General features: G+C 42.8%; 1 protein-coding gene across 1 annotated transcript in view; it reads left to right on the forward strand.

The window, feature by feature from the left end:
• Cpe (carboxypeptidase E) overlaps positions 1-11,004 on the forward strand; it is a 111,941-nt gene extending 100,937 nt beyond the window's left edge. The window contains exons 7-9 of the mRNA NM_013128.2: positions 5,352-5,451; positions 7,900-8,018; positions 10,336-11,004. Of these exons, the coding sequence (NP_037260.2) occupies positions 5,352-5,451; positions 7,900-8,018; positions 10,336-10,434 (318 nt within the window). The 3' untranslated portion in view covers positions 10,435-11,004. The remainder of the gene's footprint in view (positions 1-5,351; positions 5,452-7,899; positions 8,019-10,335) is intronic.
• Positions 11,005-11,912: the final 908 nt, after the last annotated feature.

Here is an 11,912-nt window from a genome sequence, read left to right on the forward strand (position 1 = left end):
CTACATTGGGCATTTTAATATAGGGTCGAATCCAATTTATGCTTCCTAGTAATTTTTGAAAATCATTTAATGTTTTTAAATGATCTTTTCGTAATTCAATTTTTTGAGGGGAAATGCTATGAGGAGTGATTTTAGTTCCTAAATATTCTCCCATTTGGCCCATTTGAACCTTTTCAGGTGCTATGAACAATTGATTGTTTTCAAGCATCTTAACCACCTTCGCATAAGCCGCTTCTAGGGTGCCACAATCTTCATATCTCTCCCTCTCACACTGAGCAGCCTCTTCCTCGAGATCAGCCTCATCATCCCAAAATCCAGTCTCCAAAACACCGAGTCTATCCTTCATGCTACAAGGTTTGACTGCCAATTCCTACATATGAACACATGATGGTGCGGTCTCCAATACTTAAATAAAGAGACATTGTCTTAAAATCTTTTAGAAGCCTGGTTTCTAGGATAAGATTTCCATAAAAATATCATCCCAATTTAGACCTGTTTCCCTAGATTGGCTCATGCCACATGTTGTCTAGAATGACTCTATCCAAATTTACCAGTTTTATGTCAACTTTCTGTTACCAATGTTACATTTTTTTTAACCATATCCAATAAACTTAAAAGCCAATAGTCCATAACCAAGGCATGTAGAGAATATTTATACATTTAAAGCCAATCAGAAACAAAAATGAAGTGGCTACACATACCTTTAATATTTAAATCAATCACCATTTTTACTTTTTCTAGCTGTAGTTTTAAGAGAAACACCTTGTCACCTGTTGAGTCCAATAATCACAGTCAAAGATTTTTCTAAGAGAAACAGCCATCAGTTCCGTTACCTTAGAAGCTGTGAAGCTCCTGGTGTCTTTAAGATCACCTAGTATAAACATTTAGCCAGCCCCCTGGGGAGCTTGCCCAGTGGACTTAGGCTTCTAGCTACAGATGCAGGCTCCAAAAGCCAATTGAAACTTTTTATTTATTTGTTCCTTTCTTGAAAGGAGTTAAAGCTACATCAATGGGTGAATCAACCAGCATTTAAAATTTTAACCTTTTCTTTTAAACATGAAACACAAAACATTCAAGCAACGAGAAGCAAGACCCAGACATAAATTGACATACATGGACAGCTTGGTGCACCAAGGACAGACAATAGACACAGAGGAAAAGAACTAGATGGTGTCCCACCAAAGGGACCCAGACATCCTACCTAAAGAACCCAGAACCAGAAATAAGCACTTCTCCAATAGGAGCCAGCAAGGAGGCAAGACGTCTCCCACCTCCTTCTGTTCCCAGGAGAGCTCCAAAAAGTTTAAGCTCATTTCCTTCTTTTGCCAAAGCATCTGTGGAGTTCGGGAGGACTGTTTTTCTCAACCCCATTCTTTCTCTTGTCTAGGGTGTAAACTGTCTCTAGTCAGGGTCCAAAGACTAAAAGCATCTATGAGAATCGACTTTGCTTCTCTAGATTTTAACATAACTCTAAAAGAACACATACACAAAAAAATTTTACCATTATTTACCTTGTCCCCTTTTGACCACTACCACTATCCCAAATCTTTATCTTTGCACATGCTTTCAATTTCTGTGATCCTTCTGAATTCTGCTTACTGGGGCCTTTAAAATCTGTATCCACCACCTGAGTTCCCATTCGAGGGGTCAATACGAGTCTGGTGGTAGAACTGAGGTCGAGTCCTGCGCTTCCTTTTGTTGCTCTGCGGGAGGCCTGGGACCCGATGGTTCTACCTTTAGTTTCACTTTCTCTAAGCTGTCCGTGATGCTTTCTAGATTGTCTGACATTTCTAAGATCAAGGCTTTTAAAGAAGGATATATCTTATTTGTTTCCTGGTCCTGATTATCCTCTTTTTTTTATCTCTGCCTTCTCTCTGTTCCTTTTATCTCCTTTTCTTTTCTTTTTTTCCTTCGAGACCTTTTCTCCCTCCGACATACTTTCTTGTTGCTCTGCAAGGACCCTCTGACCTGTCCTAACTGCTGTAATGGCTTCCCACACAAAGAAAAAAAATAAACAAAATTACAAGCCCTACCCACAAAGGATCAATTGGAAACAACATTGCCGTAGTTTACAAACCTTTCGGGCTCTATACCAAGGCTTTCATCTTCTCTGCTTACAAACCTTTCGGCCTCTATACCAAGGCTTTCATCGTCTCTGCTTACCTCCAGAGAACTTTATCGTCCCTTACTGGGAACTTTCCGACGTCGCCATCCTGGAGCTGAAGGGTTCTGAAATCTATGAGGATGTCCTCGGGTGTCCGTACAGGGCCACCACTTGTTGCGCGCCCAACGTCTCACCACCATAAACAACGGGTGGCAACAGGATTCTTCTGCGAACAAGCCTTTACTGTACAGCTCTCTTGAACAGGGACAGGGGACCTCAAGCAGCAAGAGCGCTCACCTTATATAGACAGCAGTAGGCTAATAATCCTTCAGGGATTGGCGGGGCACGGGTCACCCCACTATAACCCCACTGTCATTCCACTATCACCCCACTACTTGTACTCCAGGGATTGGCGGAGAATGAATCACCTCACTAGCATGGTACCACCCCTCATTAGCATATTACTGGCCAACTGACACCAGGTGCAAAACCTGTGCATGCGCAGTACTATTGTTCACCACAGGAGGGCGCCCTACAAGCCCCCAGTGCGCAAGCTCTTTGTGTGACCCAACACTACAGACGTGTTTAAGGGTGCCTGATCCAAACAGACCTTAGCTGACTCAGCATTTGCCTTTGTATGCTAGGGAATGGAAATCTCCTGAACTCTGGAGAGAGAACACCACAGGAGGGGTCAGGAACAGGAGAACAACCCTCGAAGCTACAGTCAAATCTGAGCTTCTGGAACTTTCTTTGCAAAAGCCATAAAGTGACAGGGGTTTCTAGTATGAACCCTGTCTTCACAGTTATGACTGCTCTTGACATGTCTTCTGGTATTTATTGCTACAGCAGGAGTTTTCAAACAGAAAAGTTCCTGCATCAGAAAAAGAATAATGTGCTTAAAAGAAGAGTAAAAACATTGATATACTAGAAAGTTACTCATAGTTGATATATCAGAAGAAAATGTTTAGATGCAGGAGGATATCTTGAGTTCATTGCTGACATGGTAAGAGAGTTCCAGGTCACACAGGGTACATAGTGAAGCTCTGTCTAGAGAAAAACAAAAGAGATCAGTTAAATGTTATCTCCAGCTTTTGGGGCTGCAGAGAGGTCTCGGCAGTCAAGAGTACTTGCTGCTCTTATGGAGAACCCGAGTTCCCTGCTCCACATGGCAGCTCACAACTGCAAAACTTTACACACACACACACACACACACACACACACACACACACTGAATCTAAAAGAGGAAGGGCATTTATTATTTAAATATTTATTTCACTGCATATTCTCAGTCCCAAGTGGATAAGCAAAAAATGTCAGGAACTTTAACTCACCATATTTATAGACTAATCACGTTTCTGTGGTGATTGCTGCATCCATGAAAATACCCATGATTTTTCCATGGTAAGGCAATTTAAAAATTTTGTTTTTGTTTCAAGCTTCACGAAAATGTGTGATGTCAAGACTACAGTATCTCTAAGATGAACAAAGTGGCCCTCCCTGAACAAGCTAGGGGCATTTTGAATTTATTAATTTAATTTTGTTAGGGGTCCTTAACAAAAATCCCTCAACCCAGTTTCAGATTTGTGACGTGTGATCCTTGAGTACAGTCCTCTACAGTCAGGTCTGATCAGGAACGGCCTGCTCACCTCTCCACCCGGAAACCCAACATTTCCCGTTCCCGTCTCCACTGAATGTTTCAGTATTTCAGTTTTGGTCGGCTGGTTCAGAAGGCCCTAAACAAAAACTTAAGATGTACTTATGCACCTTTCACTAAACTAATTGCCTTCAAAATGGTCACTCATTATTTCTGAAATAAATGCCCTTAGAGCAAAAAACAATACATACTGTTATTTAGACCTTCAAAGAAAAACAAATGCAAAAATTATTACTGAGAAGTGGGGCATTTCGCAGAAAAAGTATGCATGACTGGCAAGTTTTCTCTTCAATGATAAAAGGGATGCCTGGAATTTATTCTATGCTCTGTAGAAAATATTTAAATATCTCAGGAGCAGAAGAAATTTCACTTTCTTTCCTTGAGACAAGGTCTCCTGCATGCAGGCTGGCCTTTTTGAATTCCCTTATCAGACTCATCCATCTGACTGCACCTCTTTCTACCTGGGACGACAGGTGTGTACCACTATGCCCAATTTATGTGATATTGGAGACCGAATCTGGGATTTCAGATACTAAGATATCAAATGTAATTAGGGACTTACATTTGATACCTTAGAAGGTATACTGCCTACAGATTTGAACTGGTCTGGGGAAACAGCAGTTGGTAAAATGTTGGGGAAGCATCATGCCCTGAGTTTGAATCTCTAGCACCTATGTCAGAGGCAAGGTTGCTGGCACAGACAGGGTGGTCCTCAGAGCTCACTGACTAACCACTAGCCAGTTAGTAGTCAGTTAGTAGCCAACTGGGAGCTCCAGGTTCAGTGAGAATTCAGTCTCAAAATATAAAATGGGACACGGTAGGGGAGGAAGACATTTGATGTAGACCTCTGTCCCCCACAGGCGTGTGTGTGTGTGTGTGTGTGTGTGTGTGTGTGTGTGTGTGCACGCGCACACACACGTGCATATATGCTCACATGAATCTGTATGAATGCACATACATACAAGCTTATAAGTTATCTTATAAAGACTATAAAGGAGCCGTTCCGTAGCTTGGATGGCAGTGATTAATTGCTGATAATCCAGAGAGACTATTCTCACTACTTGCCCTTCCCTTTCCATCCTTAATTGGGATCCGATTTTCAGTCTTGGAGTTCCCTGATCTGTCACGCCCTTATTTTCAGTCCAAACCATGTCGGTAATGAGCTCGATGCAGAGGTAGGCACAGCTCAGATCTTTTCATTCAGCTCAGCTAGAGCTAGTATTAATAGGCTGTGACATACTGGCCAGCTCAGCGCTATAAACCGTTTCTATAGATGACCTTATTTGAAAGAGAGAAAGGGAGGGGGAGGGGAAGAGAGAGGGGGAAAGGGAGAGGGAGAGAGAGAGGGGTAGGGGGAGAGGGAGAGAGAGAGAGAGGCTAAAACTTCACAAACATAACAGGCTTTTTTTTTCTTTTCTGTTATTCGGAATGTCCTTCAAAAATCCATGTCCTCAGAAGATTTGTGCCTGTTCTGTTTTTTAAATAATGAGGCTCTACACCGTATTGCTAGAAAGCAAGAAGATGCTTGACACGAAGCACATTTTAAATTCGTCTCTATTATAATTCCTTTTTGACTGTCTTTGACATTCACAGATACACCGAGGTGTTAAAGGGTTTGTCCGTGACCTTCAAGGTAATCCGATTGCCAACGCAACCATTTCCGTGGATGGGATAGACCATGATGTCACCTCGGGTGGGTATTATTTTGTTTTAGTTTTTTTTCCTCTTGGAGGCAAGGATTATGAAAATGAACATAACCACTAATTATCATAATTAAAATTTGCATACTAATTCTAAGTATAGCAGTAATTGCCTCATCTGCCTTTACCCGGACTCTCTTCTTAATTCCACATTGTTCTGAGACGGAGCAGTGAAGCCTAGGATGTTTGGAGCCAGCAGGTGGCGCCCTTTACCCAGAGCGGGCGGTTGTAAGTCTGCTGCCCTGCTTTACTGTTGGGAGCGGCTGAGGTTAAACTCCCAGAACTTGTGTGTCTGGGCAACCATATGCATTTCTATCAAGCTCATTTTACTTTAACCACCAACACTGGAGTCCCTGCAGCCAGATAACAAAATCAGTAGCAAGAACACTCTTCTTAGTCGTTAGGATTATTTAACATTTCATTTATTTTCTAAAGGCTTATTGTCCTCTTCAATTCATTTATACACGTATTCAGCAATATTTAACACTATCCCAAGTTTGGGATGCTTTCCCAGTCAGCATCCTAGAACCCAGGCCAAGATCCTACCCCCTTTACTCCTGGTAACTCAAGCCTAATGCCCCCTGGCCACAGGATGTTCCGCTAACTCCGGAAATACTATTTTCTCTTCATCACATGATGCAAAAAACATGAGAGAAATCTAATTTGGGGAATGATTCCTAGAACGGAATGAAACGGAGATTTGTGTGTTATCGTTCTGACAGGGAAGGTTTCCCCAAGGCAAACATTGCAGCTCTGAGAGAAGAGGTTTCCCCTGTGTAAGTGATGCGTCTCTGAAGGGAAAGGTATCCCGGCAGTCAGGAGGCAAGGAATACCACAGAGTCACACTGCACAAGCAACCTCACACAAGACATTTCGGGAAAGACACAGAAGGGTGGCTGCCTCTGCTTGGGAGAGAAGCAGCAGGGAGTGGAACAGGAGACAGATTATATATGGTTTGGGGGGTGGGGCAGGAGGGGTTTTTCAGGGTGAGGATTGGTGAGATTTAAAGTCCTGAGTTTGGGGCAAGCCCCAGGATTGGTAGAATGTCAAGCTCAGGGATTAGTGGATTTTGTTGGGTTACAAAACCTGGAGGGGAGGAGCTCAGGAATTAGTGGGCTTTGGTGGGTTATAAAACCTAGAAGGGAGCTTGGACCTTTTACTCTATAGTTCCCGCTGTAAGAATGTTGTCTATTTTTTTTTTTTTAATTTTGAGGCAAAGGCCATAAGACTCTAAATGAACACTAGCCCAGAAATAAAGTGAAGTGTGTTGTCCTGGATGCTTCAAGAGATGGTTAAAGGAGCGCAGTAAAGTTACCCTTGTGAGTGAATGACTGGATCTGGCAGCATGGAGACTCTTGACTGAATCTCTCTCAACAAAGGGAGTGGTGTGAGCAGAGGCGATACAGGCAAGACTAGGAGAGAGCCTTTAGCGGCGAAAAATTTTGACACGTTAAGGACATTTTGCCATAAGGCACATATGAGGGTGTGTGTCAGAGGCACAGGCGAAATGGAGAGTGCAAACTGCTCACTAGGGTCTTTGTTACTCAAAGTGAGAGACTCAAAGCCTAGAGGCTTCAGCCTCACCCCAGAGGGTTCAGTACACAGAACCCAAGGGCTCACTTCTGAGCTAGTCGGGCAGAGCCTGCATTTTGCCAACTTTTCTATTTGATTGACCTGCACCTGAGGCTGGGAAGATGGACTGTAGAAAACAGGAGACTGGTGGGCCAGAGAGACACAGAGGAAGTGACATGATCTTCATGAGCCAGGAAGATGTTTAGGGATTAGAACTGGTCACCATGGGTATTTGCCTAAGCTTCTTACAGTCATATTGGTTGTATAGCAGAGTATAGAGTTGGAAAATATCCAAGGTAGTTTGCCATGAGTCTTGGATCAAGAGAGACAAGTTAAGGCCCATGCATGAGCTCAGTGCAATGGGCTATGGGACCCAGCTTATGTTTAGGAGAAACTTTGGGGAATGAAAGAGATCAAATCACAGATCAGCTTAAGAATTCCAGATCCAGTTCCCGAATGGCACTGCAGTACGCCATGTAAATCTTCAGAAGTTGAAATTACTGACAAGGACCCAGGGGATTCTAATGAAGCTGTCTTGGGGCTAAGCTTTCTGAAACATTGATCTAGAAGATTCTTGGGACCTGAGTTCTTGACCTGGCAAGAATGAAAATGCAGTGCTCTGGTAATCCTTACCATTTGGGGATTTTTTGTGACCAGGAGACTCATATATTAAAGGGTAATATTAGCATGGCTGTCTGTGACTTGGCTCTAAGACACGAGGCTTGTGGAGAGAGAAGTTTGCACTCCTCCTAGAATTTCATCAGAGTAGAAACTCACTGAAAGTCAACTGAGCTAACGATGTACTAGTCCTCAGACAGTATCACCGTCCTCTCCAGCATGTGCCTAGCTTTGATGTTCTGTTTCTACAGCTAAGGATGGGGATTACTGGCGATTGCTTGCGCCTGGAAACTATAAACTTACAGCCTCAGCTCCCGGCTACCTGGCAATCACAAAGAAAGTGGCAGTTCCTTTCAGCCCTGCTGTTGGGGTAAGTATTCATAAAAGGAGATGAGAATAATAGCTCAGCACTTGCCATTGTCAAACATATCAGAGAGATTTATAGTTAACCTTCACTATAGCCTTACAAGGTAGGCACCGTGATTATCCCCACTTAACAGATGAGAAAACTGAGGTCTAATAAAGTCAGTGACCTGATCATGGTCTCTGCTTTTTGAAGAGATTCACAAGGATACAAAATTAGACTTAAAATATTAATTTTTATTTCTATCTTTGATTTCAGTATAAATGGGATTCTGTTACAGTTATCTTTCCCTCTCCTGGACCCAGCACAGTGCCTTACTCAGTATATATTAGAAAAAAGTGCCAGAAGATAATCTTAGGCACTTAACTAAATGTTTGTTAGGAATACACAGTGACTATCCCAAGTGTAAGGGACAACCAGGGTTTGATCCCCACACCCAAGAGAATGTCCCTCAGACGTGGCAGCCACCTGGGATCCATGCCCAGTAGACATGGCAGCCCACCTTGAATCCAATGCTAGAAGGCAGAGATGGGGGACCCTCAGAGAGCTGCCGCTAGACTAGCAAATCAGGTAACTCTGGATGCTGCCCCAGAGGATAAGATGGAGGGCAATAGAAGTTTCCAGCCATCAACCTCAGGCCATATGGTAGCCTGCAGAATTTCTAATAAAAAGGTTTGCTTGAAAAAACTTTACTGTAATTTTATTTATACACCAGAGAGTCATGCATGTGCACACATGTGCACTCGCACACACATGAACCCCTCATGTGAACACACAAACATACATTCACACAAACTACACATCAGACATACAAAAAAAAAAAGAATGAAGTACGGTGAGCTGAATAGTTTAAAAAGTGGCAGAGTTTAATAGGAGGAAGAGCGATGCGCTTGTGGGACGTGTGTGTGTGTGTGTGTGTGTGTGTGTGTGTGTGTGTATTCATGGAGATCCCGAATTTCACACTGAATGTCTTTCTCCGTTGCTTTACTCCTTGAGGCAGTGTCTCTTGCTGACCCGGAGCTTCTGGCTATTCTTGCTCAACATTTTGCCCTGAGATCTCCCATCCCTGTTTCCCTCCTGGGATTACAAGCAGCCTTCACACAGGTCTGGCTTTTGTGTGGATTCTGGCGATGTGAACTCTAACTCTTAAAGCTTACGTGGCCAGTGCTTCATCCACTGAGTCCCACCCCCAGCCCTTCAAAAGTACTTTCAATTAATTCTATCAGGCAGTCGATGACAATGTTAACATTTCTCTGGGACCAAAGTTCCAATACAATTTTATATTATATTATTGGGACCATAAAGAAGCCTGAAGAATTTCCGATGAGAAGATTTGCTTAAGGAAACTTCACTCTAATTTTGTTTATGTACCAGGAATTCAAAGTGTACATAGATATTTGTGTGTCTGTGTGTGTGTGTGTGTGTGTGTGTGTGTGTGCATGCGTGTGTGTGCTGTGCTGTGTGGTGCACACACGATGTGGCTGTGTCCCAGACTTGCTGGGTGAGCAACAGCTCTCACTACTGAGCAGTCTACCCATCTCCAAACATTTTGGTTTTGCAAACAAAAGATCTTGAATTTCAAAAATGGTTTATTAAATTCGGTTGTGTTTACCTGTACATGAATCTGTGTTCTGTGAAAGGCAGGAAGCAGATTTGGTCAGGGAAACCTGGAAACAAGGTAGCTCCCGGCACAGGCTGGGACAGGTTCAACTCTTTTCTTCTTCAATATTTCAAATAGCCTGAGGATGTAGTGAGTATAATCTTATACCCAAATGAGCAGGCATTGAAATAAGCGTATGAAGGAACTTTGGTTCCAGATAATGTGGGAGATTGAGGAGGACTGGGTCAGGGCTGAGGCTGGATCAACCTTTTATGTAGGTATGTGTAGATTCTGCATAGACTAGAAGAGGACTCAGCCCCCGCCCCCCGGGACAAGCCCCTTGAGCTCACCAGGACCGGAGCGTCTGTATGTATTGTTGAGGGTCTCGTTAACAGCACTTCTTAGATGAGCACTGATGCATTGGGCTGTATTCTGTTAGTCCAACCCCCCAACCAGGACAAAACTCATGGCTGAGAGGCAGAGCTCGGGAGTTAAAGAACTGTCCACAGTGGGGCGGGGGCGGGCATGGATTTTCCGAAATAGGTGCTCTTTGGAAGCCACTCCGGTTAAGCACGCTCCAAGGTGAACCGTCTTCTGAGTTTGTGCTTACAAAGCTATGCTTCATTTGCCACAGACTTAAAGCAAAATCTCCTTTAACCCAAGTGGTTAGGTTGAGTTTATTCTACTGTACAAGCCACAAATCTGTTCTGTTTTCCTCCTCAGGTGGACTTTGAGCTGGAGTCTTTCTCTGAAAGGAAGGAGGAGGAGAAGGAAGAATTGATGGAGTGGTGGAAAATGATGTCAGAGACTTTGAATTTTTAAGAAAGGCTCCTAACTAATGGCTTTAATATATCCATAGACTATAGTAAGATGCAACGTGGCTCTTTTATTTTAGGTTGTGTGCAGTTAATATTTAACATCGGTTTATTTTTGATCATTTAAGTAGTAGTTGCTAATCACTTAAATACACTTGGACAGAACCGTAGTGTCTGGATCGACTTCATTCTTTCATGAACATTCGCTTTAAAATCTAGGAAGATCCTTTAACCTAGTTGGTGACAATGTCACATGACAGATGCCATGAAAAAGTCAACCGATGTAGCTTGGATCTGTGAGCACTGTGTGTATGGCGAGAATCACATAGTTCCATATAAGTTGTCCTTAGTCTCTTGTGCTGATCCACTGTATAAGCATGATCCTGTTAATGTGCTTCTGAGGGAAGGAAAACGTACGTGCTTTGCAAAGGGGCTCTGAGCAGAAGGAAAACCTAGTTCTTGCGTGTACTTTGAAGAACAGAACTGTATTAGTCAGCCTGTTAGTGCAACTTCAGAGTTTGGGGTTTTGTCTTGATTGCAGATTGGCCCAGAATTGCATTCTAAATGAATAAAGGATAAAAAAAAATCCCACGGCGTGCATTTTCTCTATGAAATTTTTGGTTCTAATACTTTAGTTTCATGGTAAAAAAAAGTATTTCCTGTACAATGGCTTCTTGTTTATTTAACTTAGACATTGGGAAAAAAGTCATTGACATCTGCACTCCAAGCAGTGGCTTTGAGAGCATTGTCATGTTGAATGAAAGGCTCTGCTTCCATGGAGTTTTAGACAGAGATTTATATATATATATATATATATATATATATATATATATATATATATATATATAGTGTGTGTGTGTGTGTGTGTGTGTGTGTGTGTGTGTCTGCCTGCCTGCCTGCCTGCATGTGGGTTTGTGTACATGAGTGACTTACAAAGGTGAGACGGCCTTCGGATTCCCTGAGACTAGACTTACAGTAGTTGTAGATGCTGTGGTGCGAATTTGCTTCTCTCAAGTGCTGAGCCATCGATCGCTCCAGCCCCGAGTGGACGGATCTTAATGGGCCAACTGTGGACACAGCCTTTATATAAATATACACAGTTATTGTGTAAGCTTGGGTCGTGATGACTAAAGTGAAAGAACATACAGAGAAGGAGTCAGAGGTGGCCTCTTAAGGCACACAAACCCAGACTTCAAATAGAATATGTAAGAGTCATGTGGAGACTGAGTATGGGAGTGTGTGTATGTGTGTGTGTGTGTGAGCATGTGTGTGTGTAGCACTTCTGGTGGTTGTAGTGTGGTTAACTTCAATGCTCCAGCTATAAGGCATAAAGTATAACAGCAACTGTTATGGTAATAGAACCCCAACCTTAGTGGCTTGAACAAAAGTGTATTTAATGCTTATTAAACAGTTCTGTACTGAGCAGAAAGACAATAAACACCACTCAGTCTGAGACCATAGTCCATGATCCATTCTTGTGGAAGG

This window comes from Rattus norvegicus, chromosome 16, assembly GCF_036323735.1.
Source record: "Rattus norvegicus strain BN/NHsdMcwi chromosome 16, GRCr8, whole genome shotgun sequence".
NCBI lineage: Eukaryota > Metazoa > Chordata > Mammalia > Rodentia > Muridae > Rattus > Rattus norvegicus.